Source organism: Hyaena hyaena, unplaced genomic scaffold (genome assembly GCF_003009895.1).
Source record: "Hyaena hyaena isolate Hyena2069 unplaced genomic scaffold, ASM300989v1 scaffold_191, whole genome shotgun sequence".
NCBI lineage: Eukaryota > Metazoa > Chordata > Mammalia > Carnivora > Hyaenidae > Hyaena > Hyaena hyaena.
The window spans coordinates 1,019,992-1,045,776 of NW_024080824.1; the positions used below are offsets into that span (position 1 = coordinate 1,019,992).

General features: G+C 39.1%; 1 protein-coding gene across 7 annotated transcripts in view; it reads right to left on the reverse strand.

The window, feature by feature from the left end:
• The window catches only part of BMPR1B (bone morphogenetic protein receptor type 1B), a 394,444-nt gene that overhangs the window by 3,679 nt on the left and 364,980 nt on the right, over window positions 1-25,785 (reverse strand). For all 7 annotated transcript variants that reach the window (XM_039241281.1, XM_039241288.1, XM_039241282.1 and 4 more), the window contains 6 exons: window positions 22,993-23,089; window positions 21,790-21,928; window positions 17,615-17,807; window positions 16,501-16,798; window positions 4,829-5,004; window positions 1,003-1,133 (listed from right to left, as the gene is read on the reverse strand). In XM_039241281.1, the coding sequence (XP_039097212.1) occupies window positions 1,003-1,133; window positions 4,829-5,004; window positions 16,501-16,798; window positions 17,615-17,807; window positions 21,790-21,928; window positions 22,993-23,089 (1,034 nt within the window). The remainder of the gene's footprint in view (window positions 1-1,002; window positions 1,134-4,828; window positions 5,005-16,500; window positions 16,799-17,614; window positions 17,808-21,789; window positions 21,929-22,992; window positions 23,090-25,785) is intronic.

The following is a 25,785-nucleotide window of genomic DNA, read 5'->3' on the forward strand; positions in this document are numbered from 1 at the left end:
AATACCAATGCCCATAACCACCTTCAAAATAAGAGAACTCCAGGATCTCATAAAGTTTTCCGCATAGCTCACTGGAAAACGTCTGCATTATTTAGCATTTCAGTAATGAGACACAAAACCTATGAACCAAGGATTATTTTTAAATCCATTTAACATTCGAGAATTCATTTATATACAGTGTTCTTTCCATTTATTGGCATTGGCTTTGGTACATGTTTGGTAGGCTGGGTGTTCTGGGGTGGGTTTTTTTTTTTTTTTTCGTGGGGAAAAAACTCATCTCTGAATATTCCCAGCCTGCCGGAGCACTCTGGGACGTGGTGAGTTTACAGGTTGGAGGGTGGATGGAGAGGAAGTGGAGGAGGAGATGAGTCAGGAAACACAAGGCGGCGTGACTCGTTTCCTCCTTCTGATGAGCTCCCTTCCAGACCTGTGCAGAGCTGGTCACTGTGTCCTCAGAGCCAGGCTGAATATGGGTTTTTTCAAACTGCATCGCATCGTGCCTGTTTGCCAAGATCCGTGGCCCAGATGGGCAGCTCAACTAAGCCAACTAGTATCCCTTCGGTGTGAAGGAAACTAGGTTCTGCAGACGCCTATCTTCTCTCCCCTCAAGATGAGAGACTTCTGTAGGCTGGTCTGTCATGGAGAAAATCATGAAGCTTTAAAGACACACACACACACACACTCACACACACACACAGGCACAGAAATAACATCCTTTATGCAAATGTCAGGACATCACAAACAAATGAAATAATGTTTACCCACTGTGCAGGCTAAGTGTTAACTCACTCAGCACACTCCATAAGTAGCAAAAGCACACTGGTAAAAAGAAACAGATAATTTAACATACTACACTGAGCTCCACATAAATGACTGCAGTGAACATGACCATCACCTTCACAAAAAGGAGGAGGGTTCCTGTAGCGAATATTTGGAATGTCGGCAAAAAGAGAAGAGTCTGTTTAGATGCTGGCCATAACCACGTGTTACCTGGAGCCTTACCTCATCACTACTCCACCGGTTGGGGAATGAGGGACGTAGCTTCTTGATGCACACGATCTCTCTCATGTCCTCGTAAGAGGGGTCGCTGGGCACTAGGTCATGATAGGGAAGCTGGTATTCTTCCACTATACCTGAAAATATGGGTTGTTTTTAAACTATTATGAGTGTTTCTTTTGGTGAGGCGGACGTAGAAGTCCAGCATGCAAACTGTTCCCAAAAAGCTCTGTCAGCACTAAAGACAAGTGTAGGCTGAAAAATCTCAAAATAAGTCTTTGAAAAAAAAAATGTGCCCCAATGACACTTAATCTAATTAAAAACATAAATAGAAAACCTAATGAAACATATTATTATAGGTTTTCAAGCCTTTTTTCTAATTTCCCAAAGCTAAGTGAAACAAGCATCTCAAATTTATTTCCAATTTTATAAAGGGTCTTGTATGCCAAATTAAAAAAAAAACAACACACACACATCTATATTAAATCTCAATGCAAACTTGGCAGACACATCCCAAACTCATACTGCATAATATGGGGCTGTTTCTATCACTGCAATATGAGATTATGAATCTCATAATAAATTTGGCAGTGTATCCTACTTGAACAAAATGGGAGATTTACATTCTTTCTGCTTAATCATAAGAACGCATTTTTCCACATTTAAAATTCAAAAAGTTATACACACCTAAAAATACTACTCGTGATTTTTTAGGTTCAAGAACTGCCTTATTTTTATTATTTTCTCCTTTAAATATTCTGTGTCTCACCCAACTTTTGCTAAGAAATACATTACTTTTACAAAAAAAGAGAGGTATCATGTAAAGAAGGGTTAAGATACAAACCTATGTCATCTTAGGAAAATGGCACTTACTGTGATAAATTCCATTTCATTTTTCCTAGTATCTGCTCTCTACCTTATTCCTTTTGTCCTTTAGAAAAGTAGGGTACTTGTATCTTCTTTTCAACCCTATCTGATTTAACTCCTCACAACAATTACTAGCAGCCTCTGTCCTTAGAGGACACTGCTCTGGGCGCTCTGTGTGAAGCACCTTTCCTCCCCATCTAAGTCATCTATTAGAGGAATGTAATTGCTCTTGGCTGAACGAGATGATACCACCAGGTTGGCAGATTATCCAAGGCATCATTAAATTGGCTGGAATTTTACTCTGACAACATCTGGAGTATTATGCCCTTTCTTGCAAACTCAAACCCATATATAAACCTAAAGGACAAGAGGGTTCAGAAGTTTCCTCAGACCATTCCAACTCACCATTGTCCTTGTTCCTCGAAGAGACCACAGAGCATGGCTGTATGTGCTATCTACACTATCCCTTCCATTGCGTTCCATGTCTATAGGAGATACTAAGAGCACAGGGTCTAAAGCATAGGGGATGCTCACACTTCATTTGAGTTCTTCCTCTGTTTGTAATTCTTAAGACAATGGCTCTGACAACACCTTGAGGGCAAGGGCCACGTTGGTCTTACTCATCTCATATTCTCCTCAATGTCTAGTGCTGGTGTCGTTACCAACATGGTGGTAAGCAGTATATATACTACAACAGACACCGAGCCAACCACATAAAATTGTGAATTAATCAAAGTCTCTCTTTGAACTATAGGCCTTACTTCTTTCTCCTTATATAGAATTAAGTTGTCAAAATTCCCATATTAGCTGTCATCTAATTGTGTCTGAAACCTCAAAAGTTATTTTTCTTCCCAGGTTTTGAAGACCTACATCCAGATATACCTAGTTCACCCAAAAGTCCCTGGACTCGAAAGACAAGACCAAAACTTCCAACATCTTCATAAAGGAAAAGTGTTGGAGAACAGAGTTTTGTGTATTTTGCCTTTCTGGAAGGAGAAAACAAACTCACTTCTTAGGAACCCACTATATACCAGGCATGAAGGTAAGTATGCTATATAACATACTATATTTATATAAGTGTGTTTATGAGACAGCATTATTAACCACATTATGCAGATGGAAAAAACTTAGTTTTGAGGGAATAAGTACCTTGCCCAAGGCCATACAGTTAGTATGGGGCAGATCTGGGACTCTAATGTCTCTGACAAACATATGTCAATCTCATAAAGAGACAAAGCAATATCTTAGTACCTCTCAAATCTCCAAAGGCAAAGACAGACCTACGAAAGCCATTTAATACTCTGCTGTTTTTATGAGGCTAACTTGTTTTTAAGCTGAAAATCATTTCTCCTGTGTTCCAGCCCACAGGCTTCCAAATATAGGTTTCTTGTGGCCTTGTTTGCTTTAGATGTTCAGGAAAACATAATTAGAGAAGCAATCTTGTAGTCTACTACTCCTTCAACGTCTACAAACCAATCTTAAATGTAAGCATATTATTCAAAAATAGGCTCATCTACTCTTTATAAAACATGAAACGAGGCACAGTTAGGTAACTTGTATTTTGGTTAGCTCTTTCCTTCTTCGTATATGATGGGAGATTTATTCACTATCTGGTTAGGAAACATTTCCTATGTTAACTTTCCTTTCAGAGTTCCCTCACTTAAGGGGAAATGTGTTCTATTTTAAATTAAGCTTCTAATAGGCTCAGGATTCCCAGGGTGATCAGAAGGCATTGCATCATGATCTTTCCACCAAAGTCTAAATGCCTGTTGATTAACTGTCTCTCCTCTATATTTTTAAATATGAATCCAAATATAAGTTAAGCCCCTACCAACCAAAATGAAAATTTTAAATAAGAGCTAACATGCATTGAAAGCTACTTATGTACCAGGTAGTTTTAATTCTCTTCAATTCACCTCCTTCTTAAGAGGGAGAACTGGGAAGTTAAGAAGCAGAGTAACTTGTCAAAGGTTACAGACAGTAAACGGGAGGTCCGAGAACAAACACCAGCCCCAGTGAGTGTTCTCTGCACTTTCTGAAGTATGGGCAAACTCCAGATTTCACAAAAGTGAGTTTCAACTGGTTGTGATGGGCACCCACATGGTCTCTTACCAAGCATGGCCGTGAGAATAACCATAGACAAGGTACTTGATACTGCAGAGCCAAAGATTCAGCATCTCACCTAAAAAAGTGCTGGAATCTGTTTAAAGACAGATGATGCAGCAGTAAACAAAATACTGCAAGCAATAATAATGCCTCTGAATATTTAGTAAGGTCTTGTGTTGTCTTACTAGGGAATCCTTGTTTGTAGGAAACTTATCATGACCAGAAGGAATACTCTTATGCTTTCATTTCCTTTTGATAAAAATTGATGTTTTCAGGGGCACCTGGGTGGCTCAGTCGGTTAAGCGTCCGACTTCGGTTCAGGTCATGATCTTGCGGCTCATGGGTTCGAGCCCCACGTCAGGCTCTGTGCTGATAGCTATCTCAGAGCCTGGAACCTGCTTCAGATTCCCTCTGGAACCTCCCTCTCTCTCTGACCTTCCCCTGCTCGTGCTCTCTGTCTCTGAAATAAATAAAACATTAAAAATTTTTAAAAAATGATGTTTTCAAACTGCTTTATGAAGAAGAACTATAGAAAATCAAGTGGGGGGAGGAGGTAGGTTACCAGTGGGTGTCCCGCCCCACATTTCTGTCTCTACCTTAATCTGTATAGAGCAAACCACAGGGAATGGGGTACTGGAGTTGGGGATGGGGCCCAGCAGGTTGGTGAGAAGAGGCTGGAAGGAGGCAGGCAGTCCAAGACGATTCAAAGATGGCAGACATCATTTCCTGGGGGGACTGTATCAACTGAAACAAGGTGGGAAATAAAAGAAAATCTGATACTGTGGACGATATGCCAACTCCCATTTCTGATCAGAAAGAAAGGATTTGTAGTAGGTCCAACAGTATCATTGTTACTTACCCCCTGACACACATCTCCTAGCAACCTCCCAGAGGATGAGTCCAAAACTGTACATGTCGGCCATAATGTAAGACTGAAAGTGATTTCTATTTAAGCTCTCGTCCAGCACTTCTGGAGGCATATAGCGCTTGGTGCCAACTCGGGTGTTGGGCGGTATGTCAACTTCGTTGGTATCACTGAGGAAGAAGGAAAGCAAAGCATGATCAGCCCTGGAAAGGGCCAACAAACGACAAATCGAAGGGGTTCCTGACCAGGGTTTCAGTGAAGGGTGGGAAGACATATCCTTTCACAGAGTAACGTCTCCGTGAAAAATATTTCTTGCTGCAAGTTGTATTAAATAGTCACACGTAAGAAGCCAACGAAGACGGCACAGTGAAGCCACAACACACAAGGCTGCATTGCCACCAGGTCAAATATACACGGGATAATCGCTATATGCCTATTAAATGCCTACAAATATCTTCTTCCCCTCCATATTTTAATAACTTTGCTCTTAAAATTGGCATGAGCACGGCCCAAGGTGGTTTGTTTGAGAAAATATTTTTAAAACCAAGTGTTGCAAGGTTTTCAGAAGTACAACCAAGTTTAAAAAATGGGGAGGAAGAGAAGCAACAAGGACCTTGAAATGTTTTACAGGATCTACAGTGGAGCTTTCTAGGGTCACTATGATTTCATAAACCAAACAGCCTGGACTTCTTCATAAAAGGAGGAAAGGAATAACTTAACATAATAACAGTAGCAGAATGAAAATTTCAGAACACGATCCATGTATCGTGATTTCCCATGGACTGGGAGAAAGTTCACGCTGGTGGACCCCAGTGTGCAGAACGGCACTTGGGAACTACTGCCTCTGTGCAGCGAGCGGGAGCCAGAAGTCCTGAACGGAGATATGTAAGGTCAAACTACTACTGCCTGATGAGTCAACAACTAACCAAGATGAGGTATGTAAAATCGTGGCCAGCCCAGTCCGAAGCACGTACCAGAGGCTTAACTAGCATTCTCTCAACAGACACTAGTGGAGCTAGGAAGAGCAGTGGAGCTAGGAAGAGCAATAAACCCCAGTCTTGGCGAGGAAACTATAAAACGGAAAGGGCACATAAAGTCATTATTAAACTGACGTTTGTGGGGAAGGGTGGCTAAACCCGGCTGTCTCCAGATTCCTAGGGAACATGTTTTCCTTCTTATCACGCTCCACTGACTCTAGCATTTACGTGTTATTCCTCCTCCATGAGGAAGTTACATACAGCAAATATCACGTTTATCAGGCTGTGTCACAGGCAATAATGCCAAACTTTCCTAAATATTAGCAGCTTTCGGAAAGAACCTCTGGCTTTGATCTCCCTGCCTCGGTCTTTACTGTCTAAAACATAAAATACGCAGTGTCACTTGGGAAAATTTAAAGGACGGCAGATGTCTCTCTGCAGATCTCCAAACTGTTAACATTTACTAAAACGCATAAAGCTTCATTCTTAGAACCATTTTAAATTCATTTCCAGCTAAAATCCTTAATCTAAAGCAATTGCAACAGATGGGCCACCAGTATTCTCATTAGGCCCCTCAGGATCTTCTAGGAGCGACCGCTCTGAAAAAGCCTGTTTGTTTTTAAAATAAAAGTTGAAGTGTAAATTTTTAAAAATAAAAATAAATAAATATATAAACTTTAGTCTGTAACCATGGGTCCCAGTGTCCTGGGCTCTAAGAGGCTCATTTTCTAGATAAATGTGAACTCATGATAGTTACCAGTTTGATATAACAGAAAAATGTCGTTTGTGTGGCTAAATAGTAAATGATAAGGGAAGACAGTGAGCCAAGAAGCAGCTTAATGATAATATGAAAACTATCAGATTTCAAAGACGCCACAAAAATTCCACCTTTAATTAGACGGACATCACTTCTGTGAGCACACAGTAGGTTTTTCATTAACGTGTTCTAATTTATAATTTTGAATCAGTAGAGGAAGACAGTGGTGGGCCTGGGTAGAGAATTCTAGGTTCTATGCAAAGAAACGAACATGGGGACTTACAGATGGAAAGAAATGTAGGCAAAGGGTCTACATTACATTCCAGAACATGGTCTGGGAAAGGAAATCAAGACCAGTCTTATCTCGGGCCCCTCAAGAGTATACTTCAGCCAAAGATATACTGTGACCACACTTGAGAAAGATTTCAGGCAACTCCTTCCCATTCTTGCCCTTAGCTCCTGTGTGCTTGCTTTGGATTTGCTAGCTCAGGAAGGGCTAACACGATGTCTGACACGGAGACAATCTATTGGAAACTGAAAGGTAACGGTCACTTGATGGCAGAACTAAGATTTCTGATGGGTAGACCAGAGTTCATCTCTACACTCTCATTCCCTCAAACCTGAACAAACATACAATCAAGGATTTTCTTGGCCCATCAGATTCCCAAAAAACATGCAGGCTTGGCATGATGGTCCTTCCCTTCCTTCCTTTCCCCACCCTGCTGTTTCCCTAGTAGTATGTGAACAGATGTCCTTCCTCAGAGTATTTGAGTAAATATCTGTCGTCCAACCTAAAAGTGTAAACTCCTTAAGCCTCGAATATCTGTCATCATCATTTCATAGCCCCATACCTCTCCATTCACAATGGGCTGTGCACGTGGTGGTAAATTATATATTTCGAGTGAAAGAAAGAAAAGGCCGGTCTACAGGAAAATTTGCTATGGATACTTTAAAGAGAAATATTAAAAAAATCTCTGTTGCATAGAGACCATAAAATGAGACACTAGCAATATTTGAGGGGTTAAACAAAATTTTGCTAAACAAATTAAAGTTGTAAAAGAGTACTAGAAACCTAATGGCAAATGCCTTCAGCACTACATTTAAATGACAAACATGGCAATTATAAGTAATTGATATCGGATATTATAAAGGGTCAGACCCTCCAAGACATATGTAGCTCCATCCCCTCTTGGCTCAGGAGGGTTTCTATATTGGAAAGTAATTAAACTGCAGCTCTCTCTCATGTTTTCAGTTAACATTATCTTAGCTGCTCCCAAATTAGGGAAGAGAAAAACTGAGCTTGTTCATCTTCAAGACCAAAAATAGAAGCCAGGGATACTGAACACCAGGGCACCAAGAATAAAGGAAGAAAAAGAAGCCGTAAGTAGAGTTTGATGGTGCACATCATGTAAGAATAGGGGACAAAGTAACAGAAGGAAAGGGTCAAGGAGAAGCATGAAACAGGAAAGGTCAGGGCGCCTTCAGCTTTCCCTTGCTTCCTTTTCCATGAAGGGGTAGGAAGGGTGAGAAACAAGGTTCACGAGGAAAGACAGATATCGTACAAGGAGGGCGGAGTCAGAGAAAGGAACTCTAAATGCACAAAAGAATCCTCTGTGCTCAATGGCTACACGTACACGCGGTCAAATCATAAAATCACTTAGAGCAAAGATAAATACCAACTTCAGGTTATGGGCTACTTCTGGGAGGGCTAAAGGGGAACAGAATAGGGAGGAGAATGCAAAGGGCGATCTTCAACACTGCATTTTAAAAAAAAAGACCAGATAAAAATAAGGCAAATTGTTAACTTTGTTAACATTATGATAATTGTTACATGAGTGCCTTATTATTTTTTATACTTTTCTGTATGTGTATTTTAATTAAGTATATGATTTAAAGGGGCGCCTGGGTAGCTTAGTCGGTTAAGCGTCCGACTTTCACTTAGGTCATGATCTCGCGGTTCGTGGGTTCGAGGCCCACGTCGGGCTCTGTGCTGACTGCCGGCTCAGAGCCTGGAGCCTGTTTCGGTCTGTGACTCCCTCTCTCTCTGACCCTCCCCTGTTCAAGCTGTCACTCTCTCTCTCTCTCCTAGAAATAAATAAAAAAATAAAATAAAATAAATATATGATTTAAAAAAAAAGAACTCAGGAGGATAAGGAACAAGAAAAATGTACTTTTCAAGGATTAAGGGATAGATTGGAGGCATAAGGCTCTGAAGGGCAAAAGACACCTAAGGAAAGTGGACAAAACTAGAGAAGCTAAGTTTCTACCAGGGAGAACCAAAAACTTTCCATCAAAAACATGGATGCCACATTCAGTGTAGAGGAAACATGATCTCCCTCCTGCCTTCCCATGGAGAAGACTTAGAAATGTTTGCATAAAGGGCTCATGTCTGAAAAATTGGGCTTTAGAGAACTACAGGGGTAGGTATTTTCACCCACTTACACTTTTATAATTAATACTTCTACTAGATCCAACACTGGCTTTCATCCCTGTTAATGGATGAGTGTGATACAGACTTAAGCAGAATTTGAAAAAGATAAAAATATAATTTGAACAGGGCACCTAGGTGGCTCAGTGGGTTAAGCATCCTACTCTTGATTTTGGTTCAGGTCATGATCTCACAGTTCATGGGATCAAGCCCCACATCAGACTCTATACTGACAGCACAGGGCCTGTTTGGGATTCTTTCTTTCTCTCCCTCTCCCTCTGTCCCTCCCCCACTGTGTGTATGCTTGCTCTCTCTCTCACAAATAAATAAGTAAATATTTTAAATATATATATATACACACATATACATATATACATATACATGTGTGTATATTATATGTGTATATATATATTTGTATATATAATTTGAACAAAATAAACTATATATGTGTGTATATATGTGTGTGTATATATATATATATATATTTTAAATATATATATATACACACATATACATATATACATATACATGTGTGTATATTATATGTGTATATATATATTTGTATATATAATTTGAACAAAATAAACTATATATGTGTGTATATATGTGTGTGTGTATATATATATATATATATATATATATATATATATATACATATAATTTGAACAAAATAAACTAAATTAAAGGATGTCAAGCAACTTCCTCTCCAGGAAAGAAAAACTATTTTAGAATCTTACATTAATGGATATTTTTCTTTATGAACCGTAGGGACAGTGGGCTGCAACAGGATTAAATAAAAACACCTAAAATTTTCTGAATAAAAAACAAACAGTAATTTGGGAGGTTGGGGGTAAAGGGGCAAGTCAATTAGGAAGAAAAAGGTTCTCCCCTGTGGCCTAGAGTCATGACAAGGTGTTCAGCTTTTTGTAGGAAGCAAAAATCAGAAAAATGTTCTGGTGGCATGAATTTTATGACTAAAGTTTATGCGATGCCCTACAACATGCCTGGGCAAAGCTCTCTTCAACCTTGATGGTATTTGGCAGAGAAGAATCGGCTGCTATATCACATGGAGTTACATGGAGCATATGTATACAACATATATCAAAGATAAAAGGCTGATAGGACAGAGAGGAAACAGCTCCTTAGGGTTCCCAGATACGCTGTGATTGATACTGAGTTCCCTACTGTATTAGGTGGGATTAGTGCTGATGAAGTGTAATTTTATTTGAATCTCAAAATGCACGGTGCCCTCGGCTAGGATTACATAAAGAGGCATGAAAACGAACTTCGTGCTTCTGACCAAAATCATCTGGATGCCAGCGGTAGGATGAAGGAAGTGCCAGCACGGTGCCGTGAGCGGTCTCCAGAGGTGACCGCACCTTCCAGTGTACATACGTTCTTCGTGGCTCCTTCTCATCCAACGGGGTCACAAAGTGATTGAGAGTTCTCAAGGCAACTGCTTTAGGCAAGGAGAGGGCAGCCAGGAAGAATGACGGCGTGACACAGTGACAGCCAGAGAAGAGAAGAGAAGACAATGAAGAAAGGTGATGAAATGATACAATACCAAGATTTTCCTCTTCTGAAGGTGACAGGAGGGCTGATGAAGTAGGGGGATGGGATAAGCAATAGGACCTGCGGGGAGATGGATGTCATCACGGACATGCTTTAGAACCTGGGCATATGGTGATGATTTTAGTCAGTTTTATTGTCTATGGACAGTGCAGCTCCCTATTGCGTATGTGGCCCCCTGGGTCTGGCCCTGGTGCCCAGTGGCATGTGTGCACGGCAATTGTTAAAGTAACCAGCAGAGGGAACCACAGAGCTCCTGGGAATGCAGAAAGGCTCATCGCGGGGCCTCCAGCAAGCAGCCTGGACAAAGCACGGGACTCCGGAATAGGCATGACTTACACTCTCAGCCCTGATGCAGCCAGAGGGAGAACAGGCAAAAGATTTTTATTTTGGTGGCAGTGTATAATAAAGCAGATTTTAAAAAATAGAATCTTCATCTTAACTTTGTTTTGAGTTAACTATTTTTCATGTTCGTGAAACCTCCCAATTATAAATGCATAGCAGGAATTCCTGCAAGAAGTATTGGGGTAAGGGAAAAAGCCACTGGTTCGGCACGGTGCATGTTCCCCCCGTACCATCAGCTGAAGGGAGAGGTACGTGAAAGTCACACGCAGAGCCCACTGTGGCCATGAGAAACCAGCTTGGGGAATCGAGTTGTAAGCTCCAAGTGGGTGGCTGTAGTTCACATGGCCTTTGGTCACATGCGGGTGGTCTTCTGCTGGGTGTTGCTGGTGTCTAAAACAGAGAGAGAAAAGGGGAGAGAGGGAGAAGGGAGATAAAAAGGTAACAGAGAGAGAAGAGAAGCAAACATCGTACACCTTTAATAATCTAAAAAGGGTTTTAAAAAATAAGAACTCAGTGATAAAAGAAGAATAAAATCTTGCCATTTACAAAACATGGATGGGACTAGAGGGTATTATGCTAAGTGAAATAAGTCAGCCAGAGAAAGATAAATATCATATGACTTCGCTCATATGTGGAATTCAAGAAACAAAAAGATGAACATAGGGGAAGGGAAGCAAAAACAAGATAAAAACAGAGAGGGAGGCAAACCATAAGAGACTCCTGAATACACAGAACAAACAGTGTTGCCGGACGGGAGGTGGGTGGGGGGATGGGCTACATGGGTGATGAGCATTAAGGAAGACATTTATTGGAATGAGCACTGGGTGCTATATGTGAGTGATGAACCACTAAATGCTATTCCTGAAATCATTATTGCACTGTATGTTAACTAACTTGGATTTGAATTTTAAAAAAAGAAAGAAAAAGAAAATAAACTACTCCAAAACAATAAATAAATAAGAAGAATTGAACTTTCAAGAACAATAAAAGAAGGGCAGGTGGCAGAAAACACGGGAGGGAAGCCACTCGTTTGCTTAAGGCTTGCAACTGACCCTGAAATTAACCACACATGAAACATACTAGAGCCTTAGGAACCTCCTCTTAGGAAGAGGGAAGCAACCTCCCAAGCATGAAAGATCCTCCTGAGCCTTCAGAAGAAGGGGCTGTGCGCCTCCCTGGGTGTCTCCTACAGCATCTGGTAGGTAGCGGTGGCGCTCATCACCACGCTGAACTCTGCCCAGTCAGATGCTAAGCAAAGAGAGAATGTTCTGCTGCACTTGCAAAAGGACTCAATGCTTCTATAATTAAATCCTGAGACATCTCGGGATTTCTGAAAAACAGAACTTTAGACTTAAAAACCCTTGAAGACAGAATGGGTATGGCTGCAAAAATCCTGACAGAGAGCACTGACTCTGCCACTAATGAGCGGAGTTCTCCGACTCTGGGGAGTCATTTAGGCATGCTTCTTTTTAAAAATACCACTAAGTACACAAACCAGAGGCAGGGTTAGTGGTGATGAGATCAGAAGGACACGGAGGAAATGCAGTGCCCCCTCTGCCCCCACCCCTCGGGGCTGGGCCACTCCAACTCCAACTCCAACTCCGTTGCATTCGGACAACTTGACAGTCATCAGTTGGGAGATCCGTGTCACAGACCAGTCTTACTGTAGTTTTTCTATCTAAAATTTAATACCAGAGAAATCCTAAACCAGGGTTTATTTTCCCCCTAAGAAAATACATTATTCTGACACTGAAGGGCCATTGGGGTTGCTTAATCCTCCAAAGTAAAAAGTGAAAAGATTCGGAAGTTCCTTTAAGAGATTTCACGTGTCACCGTTTTCTCCTCTCAAGAGAGATTTGGGGTTACGATGATGTCTGCTCCGGCATCACCTGGATAAGTCTCTGTTGGGCAAGAAATACATCAGCACTTATGTCATTTTCAAGAGAGTGGATGAAAAAATGAATACAGGCTAAAAAAAAATTATATGAGCAGGAAATCTCTGAAGTATAGTCCACTCTCTCTGTGGCTCTCAACTTCCCTGGGAACCTCCCAGAAATGACTTAAAAGCCTGAGAGAACACTTACCATGTAGAGACCATGGTAAAGATTATATTCTCACAGGAAGTTCAGTTATGAAGTCTGAGAACTCCACACTGGGTTACCTTTGACCCCGCTTGTAATAAGATCTCTAACGATCTCTGTGTGTGCACGTGCCCCAACATAGGAAAATCAGGAAAAGAGCAGAAGCCAGAAAAACATATAAAGCAAGGTTTAAAAGTAAAGCTCAAAAATTGAGAAGAGCAAAGTTCCTTTGAAACTCAGAAAATAAAATGTGAAAAGGATCTCTGAAATTATCAAATGTAACCTCCATTTAACGGAAGGAAACTGGGGTCCAGAAAAGTAAATGGTTCCACGGCTATTCTTTAGCCATATGAGATTTGTGCCTCTAACAGCCACAGTTTCTCAGCTGAGCCAGTGTCCTCAAGCTTTCTTCTCTTGATGAACAAGTCAATATATGCCAAACAGAGCTCTGAATTAGCCCTTAAAGCACTCCCCTCCGCTTCCTAGAATCAGGGTTTGTGTGAAATCTGAGGGGCCATTTAGTTCATTTTTATATTAGCAGAGCTGAGTTTCAGAAATAGAACACTCACGTTCCTTGTCTGTTTTAAGGTCTACAGAGAAGAAAAGTCCTCAATTATTTTGATATTGCCAAGATGCATGGCTTCAAAATAATGTTGGAATACCTATAACGGATAATTCACTATGTCATGTCAAATGGGAAATGCAGTAATTAATCTGGCACAGATCCTGCTCTCAAGATGCCCAGTGACAAGTAGGCAAGATGAGGCAGGTATTAATACACTACCAGTCAGACCAGGGCTGGGAAATGACTACAGAGTAGAGAAGATGACGTCATTACCCCTAGCTGGGGGATGGGTAAAGTGACTTAAAGGCAGCTCTGAGACCAGATGAAGATACAGGAAGCAGCAGGGGCATTCCAGACTAGAAACTGTGCAAGGCGCAGCAAACATGCAATACATATGGAGAAAACAAATACATCCGTTTTGCAAAAGCACGCATACAAGCTGGAGGATTTGTAGGACAGCAAACAAGGGAGGTGGGGGCACCCGGGTGGCTCGGTGGGTTGAGCATCCGATTTGGTTCAGGTTATGGTCTCATGGTCTGTGAGTTCAAGCCCCACATCAGGCTCCCGGCTGACAGCACAGAGCCCACTTCAGATCCTCAGTACCCACCTCTCTCTGCCTCTCTCCCACTCGTTCTCTCCTTCTACCCCCTCTCAAAACTAAATAAACATTAAAAAAAAAAAAAAAACAGGAAGGTGGATTTAATTCAGAGTGTGTAGGAGCTCTGGAGCTAAAAACAGATGCTTTTCTCCTTTATCCTGTACTTCACAGGGGATCATGCATCTGTGTTCATTATACAAAATTTGGGAGCAACACCTATGTACTGGACACCAAGGAAAGGCACCAGGGATGTAAGTCCGAGAAAAAGCATGGTATCTACCTTCATGGAGCTTAGTCTTCATTGGGAATAACCGATAAGCAGTCCATGATTACTGCACGAGAATACGAGAAGTGCCGTGAGAGTATGCACAGGGTCACGTGGGAAGGGGGAAGACTAACTACAAGTCAGACTTATAAGGGGATAAGAAGTGTCCCAAAGAAATAAACTGCAATGAGAAGTAGTAGCTATGCAAACAGAAGAGGAGCTGCTGGACACTTGGGTAAAGATAAAGGCATGTTAAGAACACCTGAAGGTGTAAGAGAGTATGAAGTGTTCAGAATATAAACTACAGTTGAACCCAAAGCTACAGACACCATGAAATGATTATGATGTCCAAAATTAGGTTTCAAGACAGCAGCATGTAGGAAAAAACCCTGAAAACAGGAAAGGCAAAGACTACAAAAACTACATAATGCTTTACTCCAGAAATCTAGAAAAATGGTAGAGGACCCAACTCGACTCAGTTCCAGTGGGAATATCAGGGTGAGAGAATTTATTCAACTGAACAAACCAAAAACTTAAGGAACAAAGGCAATGTCAGGCACCTCACATTTTAGAATGGATCAACCAAAACTGAGAACTAGAAAGGAAAAACAGGTATCAGCAGGAAATCTAGCAGTGGGGAAATATGTAAGAGACACACAAAGAACAGAACCCACAGGGAAAGAAAATGAATGTGGAATAAAGGCACATCAAGAAAATAGCAGGAAGAAAGGTTTGCACACTGTGGACAGTGGGATGACAATAAGAAAGGCTTCTGGTGACAAAGATCAATGGTATCCTTTAAAAAGGAGCTCAGGAGAGAAGGGAGAAGAAGACACAAAATCACAAGATACTGTGAATTACTGGATTCTGAAAGCAGATTACTCTTTGGAACTCAAGAAATTTAACAGGGGAGGACAGAAGAGAGGCTGGTAATTTAAGAAGCATCATGGGATTTTTTTATTTTTATTTATTTATGTATTTTTTTGTTAGCAGAGACTTAAAAAAAAAAAGGCTGTAGTTCAGATAAAAGAATTCAGAAGAGAGAAGGGATTTTTTTCATCCTGTCAGGAGGTTCTTATTTCTAACTCAAATCTACAGTCCAAATTATTTCCTCCTGCTTTGATTTTAAAGGTGAGAACTTCAATTTACCATCTCCTAAATGGTGGAGACCTTCCTGTATTGCGGGCCTATTATTAAATCACACCTCAGTCTTTAAAAAAATAACAGTCCATTAGTCTTCTCTCATGAGTTTTGTTGTCCAAACGTTTCATATTCTATCAAGTCTTCTTTGGGGAAAAAAAAATCCACAAGAGGATCCACCAAATTAATAAAGGCTAAGCCTCGCCTGAGTTTTTAAAAAGGTAGTTAGTTCTACGAAGATCCCTCTAGGCCAGCAGTTTGCAAACTCCTTTGTTTTGTCTTCAAGGCAAAGGAATCATTTCTTCTAACTAAATCATCTGTAAGATAAAAGGGCTGCTCTGATTAGGGGCAAAACGGAGCCCCACTGACTGGGTTCTGTGCAAGCTGCTGCTGTCCTTTCAAGGAGCCCCAGTGGGCTGAAACCGCTGTGTTATGACACATGCTGGTCTATGTGTTACTCCCTGTTTAAGTCACAGTCCGCCAGTGCCGAACGCAGACTGTGCTTTGCTCATTTCTAACATTTCGCGTGGAATATCTATGCAAACGATCTTTCTTCCGTCAGATAAAAAAACACTGTCTTTATCGCTACCTATCACGTAGATCTTTACTGAAACTCTTTCCTACTTACAAACTTATGCAGGATGCTCACCAAATCACCCCAGACATGAGGTAGGTACCCTCTTCTAAAGAGCCTCAGGAGAGCTACGAACCTAACGCAAACTCTGTCTGGAAGCCAGGTTGCTGAGCAGCACAGAAACAACAGGACACAAATACACATTCCTTCGAATAAATGCTTCTATGTTTTCCCTCCAAAGAAACATCAAAATTAATAAAGCACCTCCCCTAAATATCCTAGAAGCACCAAACTCCAGAACGTACAGTCTGTAAATAAGGGACAGAAGAGAATCGTAACAAGTGCATGTGTTCACTTTGATACGAACCTAATAAATTTAACAGCCAGGCCCAGGTCAGCTATACAGCACGTTCCGTTTTTCTTCACCAGGATGTTCTTACTTTTCAGATCGCGGTGGGCGATTGCCGGTTTGCCTTGAGTGCTAAAGATTTCAGTGTGTAAATGACATAAGCCACTGACAGCGGAATAGGCTAACTTCAGCATGGATTTCGTATCTAGGGTGGTGGACTTCAGATAGTCATAGAGGGAACCGTTTTCGTGATAGTCTGTAATTAGGTACAACTGGGTCCAAGACCCTGTCCCTTTGATATCTGCGGCAATGAACCCTAAAAGGAAGAAAGACAAAAAGGTTTGAAGCCAAGTGTTTTCCGAATACTATCAAGAATAATTCATATTCCCAAATGGCGTTCTTTGTCATGGAGGTGTCTTTTGTTTAGCATTTCATTCAGCTTCACGGTTATGCCTATGACAGTATTAAATTATGAATACCAATCAGAGGCCATCAAAACAGTAGAGGTAGCAGAACATTAAGAGTTAGTACTTGAAAACATGAGCCCTTTCTAGTCAGTTGTTGATACTTACGTTATATTTAAGTTAATAGTAAAAGTACAGTTATACATAAGACATTATTTACAAAACAGGTCTTGAGTCAGGGCATATGCTCCATTTTAGCTGAGACTCTTTCCAGTTCGATGATACAGGTATATCATTTCTAACTTGAGAAAAATGTTTTTAAGAAATTAATTCTCAATATAAACTCTGGAGTGAGGATTGCGCGCGCACACACACATACACACACCCTGCATATAAAACTTGTAGAACTTTTCACAACATTTAAACATGTGCTCCTTCAAATCCCTGAGAAACCCTAAGAAATTCTGGTATTACATTTGCATTTCCTGTCCCTAAAGAGAAAAATATTTGAGAGTATTCCATTTCCAGCCCACTATTCATTCACAGAAGTGGCTTAGTCATTCCTCCTGTGAGGTCTCCCAGTAGAAGCTTATGACGTTCTTGGGCTCACGCCAAGAAGAAAATGTCTCTATATTTCATCACAGGTCTAGACAGATGGGTTAATAGGCAGATGTTAACAGAAAATAGAGGAAAGCTAGGAAACCCTGAACACTGCTATTCCGACTCACCCAAAATGTTTTCATGCCTCATCAACACTGTCTGATATATTTCTGTCTCTCGGAACCAGCTGGCCTCCTCTGTGGTGAAGAACACTTTCACAGCTACCTTTTCGCCACGCCACTTTCCCATCCAAACTTCCCCATAGCGACCTTTTCCAATCTGTTTCACCATCTGAATCTGCTTAGCTATAGTCCTTTGGACCTGTTAAATCCCAAAACACACTGTTAGTATATTCACAGCACTACAGATTTGTTTAATCTTTCTTTTTTCCTCCAGAGAAGAAACAATTACTGCATGCAAAATATATTTAGCCAGTAGTTTTTCTTTATTTAGACACGTTATTTGTATTTATTTCTTAATTTATACTGTGTCTTTTTAAATGTATTTGTGATTATGGATTCTGAAGGTTTGAATTATTATATCTGCACTATTAAATCTTTCACTCTGCCTATTATGACTCTCATAGAGGAAAAAAACCTGAATGGGAAACCTGAATGGGAAACAAACCAATGGGTATTGGCAGAATAGAACATTCTTCACTCCCACTACTATAGCAGGATACTGGACACTCTAAAGGGATTCATCCACTATATCCTTGATCATGCATAAATTACAGTGAAACATAATTCCAATGCACTGCTGGATACAAAGAAATAAAGGAAGTCTCCAAGCAGGAAGGGCAGAGTAGAGGGAGGAAGATGGGGAGAGGGAGGGAGGGAAGAGTTCAGACCAGATCAGGGAAGTGTAAGCATGAGCACATACAGAAGCTAGGCTGCTGTCTGGATGAAGAAAAACACGAGCACTGAGATCTGGACTCTAATCTGACCCCTTTAAAAGTGGAGTAACTGAAACTAGGGCTTCGGCATTAAGCTGGGACCACCGAATGACCCTAAATTTGCCTGAGGTTGGTAGGTAGCACCCCATGGCTCCCAGTAAGAACAAATATACATCCTCTCCAGAAAAAAATCATTTGCAGAATACTTTTCATCCCACCAGTAGAGCCAGCTATGCGGTACCTTGAAAGAACCCTTGCCACCATACAACCCGATCATGGTAAGATATTAGACATAAAAAACTATAATGAATTATCAGCCTCACAAAGAAATACAAGAAATTCCCAAGGCAAGGGGGGTAGGGAAGAAAGAAAATGAAGGAGGAGAAGGAAGGAAGACAGGAAAAGATGATCCCACAGAATAAATTCCTCAAAACCAAAGGAAACAGCCAGTATAAATAAGAGTCAAGAAAAACAACCCAAGTAGATTAAACCCCTTCAGATTTCAGATACTGGAGTTTTCAGACGTACAATGCCATAGAACACAGTATGAAATATGTAAAGAAACAGAAGACAAATGACAAAGAAGGAAGCAGACAGTCATTATTGAAAATTGTACTCTGAAGTAGAACCGTTAATTGTCATTGTCAAAAACTTAAAATGGACAAGTGGAAGAAAAAGCCCAGGTTAGATCTGGAGAGGAAGTTAAGCTTGAAGAGAGCTCTAAAGAGTTAGAGAGCAGTAGAAACAAAGAGAAAGAAAATATGAGAGGTAAGTGGTCTAAGGGTTAAATGTCTCTTTACATATGATCTGCAGCCCATCTGTACTCACATGAAAATACCGTAAGAACTCTGTGACTGAAATGGCTAAGTACTGATGACAATTTACATAATTTAGGAGGCATATATAAAGAACCTAGCACAGAATTCTGACAATATCTGACCGGAAAACTGGAATGAATTCTTAGCAGAAATGTACTCTGTATCAAGTAAAGTTGAAGTGTTTCTTTTTGCATTACACTTTTAAGGACCAATACAGTGAGTCCACTCAGGTAACCCAGAATAATGTCATCTCAAGGTGAGCTGATTAGCAACCTTAAGTCCCCTTTGCCAAGTAAAATAACAGATTCCGAGGATTAGGACATTTTGGGGGGCATGATTATGCCTACCACAGATGTCTACCAACTAGGGTTGGCTCTGATTTTGTATCATGGATGATTTTATTAATTCAAGAGGTAATGCCAGGCATTCCCAGAGTCATTAACAGCACCAGTGTCAGACTAAAAGCTTTTAGGGAAAAGATAAAAACTTTTTTTAAATGCTATTATCTAAAAGAAGGATGGAAAAATTAAAGCATTGCTGACATGCAATTAAGCCACTCAGCCTGAAGTAAATAAGGAACTCTTCAGAAGAGTTCAAACCTGCTATACAAAGGAATGTTCCATATGTTTCCATTTCCAAACAGGGGAAGAGAAGCATCGAGAGCACAAGGCAGTTGAGGGCCAAATCCACAAATAGTTAAATTACTGACTTGAGAGGACACTTCCCATATTTATTACAGAAATACTCTATTTAGTTTACAGATGCTACAAAGCACTGCATATGTAAACCTACAGAACATTCTCTGACATAAACAGTCTCGCATGCACTTCTTTTCTAATGATAATATATCTTCTCGTAATTTAATGAATGTACTAATGGAACTGGCAATGCTTGAAAGAATAGGAACTTATCTCAAAGATAAAAAATGTCACTAAATTATATTCAGAAATTTAAAATGTACTTTTGTTTTGAGATTTATTATAACTTCTAGGGAGGAAAACACTGAAAAACAAATAGGTTTCAGTTCCAAGAGCATAAACATCTGATTCATCAGTACTAATGGGGATTTTAATATGTGTCCTTTCCTCTTAAAAAAGTTATAACACATATTTTAAAATATAAAAACTGTATCTTCTACACATTAAATTCTAAGAATAAACAACAATAAATTTGATATTAAAAACCTCTACAATAAAAAAATATTAATCGGTTTGGTCATAATGACTACCTCACGAGTAGTCTTCTGTCTGGTCTATTACCTGCGGAGGACATATTAATCAAAAAGAGGAGTTTCACTTATGCAAAATGAGTAAGCCCTAGAGATCTGCTACACAGCGCAGCACCTACATTTAACAACAGTGTACCGGATTGTTAAAAATTTGCCAAGAGGGCACCTGGCTGGCTCAGCTGGTTAAGCGTCTGACTTTGGCTCAGGTCATAATCTCACAGTTTATGGGTTCAAGCCCCACACTGGGCTCTGTGCTGACAGCTGAGCCTGGGGCCTGCTTCGGATTCTGTGTCTCCCTGTCTCTCTCTGCCCTTCCCCTGCTTGTGCTCGCACTCTCTCTTTCTCAAAAATAAATCAACATTAAAAAATGTTTTTTTAATTTCCTAAGAGAGTAGATCTTACATTATACGTTCTTACATTAAAAAAATAACAATAAATAAATAAAGAGGGCAGGAGGAAACTTTTGGAGACGATGGAGATGCTCATGGCATAAATGATGGTGATGGTTTCATAGATGTATACCTATTCTCAAATTCTTCAAGTCATATACATCAAATATATACTTTTATACATTATACCTTTTATTTTATAGATTTTATATCCCAAAAAAATTATAATTCTTGACTTGAATTTGGAAAAAAAAAACCTTTTAATACTATAAGAAGAGATCACCAAAACAATCAAGTAAACTTGATATCCAACGTCAGAACCAGACAATAAAGATTAGGAAAATCCATCTTAAGAGATTGTTAAAAAAATACATAGATTTCTCATAAAATTGTTATTTTCCATCCCAACAAACTTTCTGCATGGTATGGTCTATTAAGGAATCAAATGTTTTCTGATTCAAACAAGTGCCTTGGATTGGTTGTATGCTTTCTTCGAGATTGGCGATGTTGACCATCAGAAAATTAAACCTCGCATGAATGGAAAAGCCAGGACTTCATCCTGAAACATAAGCCCTCGGCTGAAATGCAGTCTTCTTCCCCTGCAGAAGTACTCAGATCCCAGCTGGATGTAATGCTCCTGCCTTCAAAAGCCAGGCCAAAGTTCAGTAACGCTATCCTTACTGAAAGCAGAGGGAAGATGCTTCCATACTTCATGTTTTCTAATCTGTTCCTTATCAGAATGTCTAAGGGTCTGGATTGTAACCAAACACTTACATTGAAAAACAATCACCTTATCCCCAGTATGTCAAAATGTTATCGGGAAGCCCTTCATCTGAGATCTGATGTCTAACCGACAGCGTAGAGCTTCTCTTTGTCCACTACCCTATCTGTTTCAGTAAAATGAAACCCCTACTTATTGACATTTCATCTCAGAAGACATTTCCTTTAAATTCAGGATATGTTCTTCTCATACCAGCAGAGGGAGGCCTGATCCACTTCCTGAGCTCTGAGACTGCTCAATTAAGTCTCTCAGGGATTCTCCAGGAGGAATGTATGTTTCGTCCTGTTCTAACCCAATGCTGTACCGAGGCCTGGTTTCTTGTCTTTTATACCTGAAGGTGCACACAGGGAGATAATTTAAGATACTGAATTGCAATGATGGGGTAAAACACTGCAGATGAAACAGTCGTCACAGCAGATTTCATTTTAGCACAAGAGAAGATAAATTTTAGTATTTATTACCCTTACATGATAAATGCTAGTACTTCTCCACCATTACAAGATACAGGCTTAGTATTTATCACCCTTAGTTATGATTAACAAGATATAAATCATAATGATTTTGCTGGCCTATTTTTTAAGTGAACTACATGTTTTTACTTGGTCCCAACCACCTATAATCCTTCTTCTCCATTCAATTGCCTATTTCCCAGCAGGGGTTCCAATAACATTTTTATATGGTTCCAATACTCATTGCCTAAAAATTTTCCCCTTTATAAAAGATATAACAGCAAACTATTTCATCTAAGATAGTGTATAAAGCAATAATACAGATAAATGAAATAAATGCAAACCTTAGAAACACTCTGTCAATAATTATGCCTCCAATTAGAAATGAATTTACTTGAATTAAGTATCATAAATGAGTGACGCAAAAGGCGAATGATAAAAATGTAAAGGTCCTTGATATTTCACAAAGTAAAAAATAAGTTCTTAGGTGAACAAAATTAATTTGTAACTCTCATTTAACTTTAGTAACTAAGCTTATTTTACCTGAAGAGCTAATAAAATATGTGGTTTAAAATTTTTCAATATTTAAGGGAAAATTGTTAACTTAGGAAATAAGGAATTACTAGAATGATTCTAGGTTCAACGTGACCATTTCTCGACTTAACAACCAAACTTTAGTAGCAACTAGTTCCTGAATCTCCTAGCTATCCTAAATTCCCTGAGGGTGAAATTTATCTGGGTGGCTTTGATGTCTGAAACAGAAATGAGAAGGTATCAATTAACAGCTTCATTAGGACAAATATTTATCAAAAGTAACTGATATTATCAGGGAAATCTAAGATTTAATTAGGTCAAAGAAAGCTATGGTGAAACATAACACGTGCAACAGTCATGTGAGGAGGATATTTCAAACTCAAAATTCTACATCCACATGTCAGAAACTTACCTGAAGTAACAGAATAAAATAATAAGGACCAAGAGCAAACTACAGACAGTTACAGATATAAGTAAGGCCTTGTGGTGTATAGGTCCATCAACAAAATCTGAAATTAAAAAGAAAGAGAGCCATAATATGGAGACTATTTCTACTAAAAAATTAGGATGCAACTCTTTCTTAAAAGTATTTGCTAAGCCCCATATGCAAGATATAAAAGATCCTTTTAATCTGCCAACTGATAAGAACAATACTGTATATTGTATAATAAATATATATGTATTAATATATATCTGTATTTGAATTAATATATGTATTTGCATATGTATGTTAGTATATAAATATATAATTATATAGCAAAAAATACATATTCAAATTTAATAAGTTCAACTACTGTAGAATCATTATTCACCTATGCATTTATTTCAAGAGCATGAATTTCTTCCTCTCTGGAAGGAACAGGCTTGACACAGAATTAGAAGTACAGAGTATGAATAAATGTAAATGGATCAATGCCCCCAAAATATAAGTAGATTAGTTCATCTTGATTTCAGATCCAGCTGATGAGTTTATAGGCTTTCCTCATGTGATTTCTGGAGTGTTCCATATCATGAATTTGGATAAAAAAAAACTGGTCTATATTCTTTGTACATGAAACACACAGTCATCTTATGATGGATACAAAGGGACAGGATTCCTCAAATGTTGCCAAATACAGAAGATATAATGTGCACCACTTCCAACAACGATGTGTTTCAAAACTACATCGCCAAATTTTCCATAAATAGCATCATATTTTAAAAGAATGGGCATGTTCTACTCAAAGAATTATTGTGCGATCCTTTTATAGAACAAGTTATTAAATATGGTTCATGTTGTTTTAACTCCAGTTCTTGACAAATCAGATTTACTTACAGCATGATTTCTTAAACTTGGAAAGCTTTATACAAATGCATATTTACTGCCTTTAACCTCAGAGATTTTTATTCCAAGCATTTTGTTTTTTTTTACAATCATCCCAGGTGATTTACTTGCAAGCAGTCTCTGAAACATATTTTGAGAAGACTGACCTAAAACCAGGTGCACTAATGTAGTAACAGAATTAGCAGTGTTCTTATTATGGGCACCATACTCCCTTGAGAAAGTGATTACTGTTACTTAATTTTTAAAGGTATTATTGTAATTTATGACTTTGGTTACTATGAACAAGAGGTTTTCCAACTGCGCTATATAGTTTTAACTGTATGGCTACCTGAACATTTTGACTGGGGACCCCATCCCACCCAACGTAACATTTTTTTCACTCAAAATTATTATATATTCCATGAATAAAAACTAATGCATCAACTAATGAAATAAATAAAATTGCCACCATCTCACTACTTAGGAAAATTACTACTAGCATTTTAACATATGCCTTTACAGTATCATTTCAATGAACAGAAAAAAAAAGTTTATGAGTAAAATATTTCACAAGAAGGCTTTATATACACCCTTGTCGATAGCAGCGTTATTCACAATAGCGAAAATGTAGATGAAACTCAACTATCCACTGACAGATGAATGGAAGAGCAAAATGTGGTATATGCTTATACACCTGAAATATTATTCAACCTTAAGAAGGAAGGAAATTCTGACACATGCTACAACTTGCTGACTCTTAAGGACATGACACCAAGTGAAATAAGCCAGTAACTTATAGACAAACATTGTGTATGATTCCACTTCTATGAGATACTTAAAGGAGTCAAACTTCATAAAAAGAAAGAGTAGAATGGCGGTTGCCAGGAGGTGAGGGAAGTTGATGTTTAATGGTTATAGAGTTTTAGTTTTACAAGATGAACAGAGCTATGGAGATGGATGAGGTTGATGGTTGTACAACGTTACAAACATATTTAATACCACTGGACTGTATACTGAAAAGCAGTTACAATGGTAAATTTTATGGTGTATTTTACCACAATAAAAAATTGGAAAGAAACAAAACACACCATTGCTTCAGAACTAGATTGTTTTCATGAATAATAGTGTGAATATTTTCCAAAACAATATTTTTAACACTTGAGTTTTAAAGGCTGCATAGTGTATATACAGACACATCCTAATTAGAAAGTCAATCTTCTGGGGCACCTGGGTGGCTCAGTCAGTTAAGCGTCCGACTTCAGCTCAGGTCATGATCTCACAGGTCATGGGTTTGAGTCCAATGTCAGGCTCTGTGCTGACAGCTCAGAGCCTGGAGCCTGCTTTGGATCCTGTGTGTGTGTCTCTCTCTCTGCCCCTCCTTCATTTGTGCTAGCTCTCCCTCTGTCTCTGTCTCAAAAATAAACTTTAAAAAAATCTTAAAAGAAAAAAAAATTTTTAAAGTCAATCTTCTGATGCTGTATATTTAGAAGACGTCTCATAAAGATTTTGTTCAAATACACCTTTGCTGAAATACATAAAACCCTGTGAACACTGTTAATGTACATCATGACACATGTCAATGGTGATTTCTTTAATCTAGATTCCCAGAAGTAGAGCTATTAATTCAAACAATATATACTTCAAGGCTTTTCAAACATATTGTCAAAATGTCCTTTAAAAAAGATTACAACAGTTTACATTTCGCCATTGGCGTGACCATATGTTTTAATTATTTTGAAATAATTTCAGTCTTCTAGAAAACCTATAAGGACAAAGAACTCAAATATGTCCTTCACAGAGAGTTCCCATTTTTAAAATTTTACCATATTTGCCTTATAATTGTCCTGCTCTCTGAGGACGAGTGTCTGTGTGTCCATATTAATACATGTACATATGCAGATA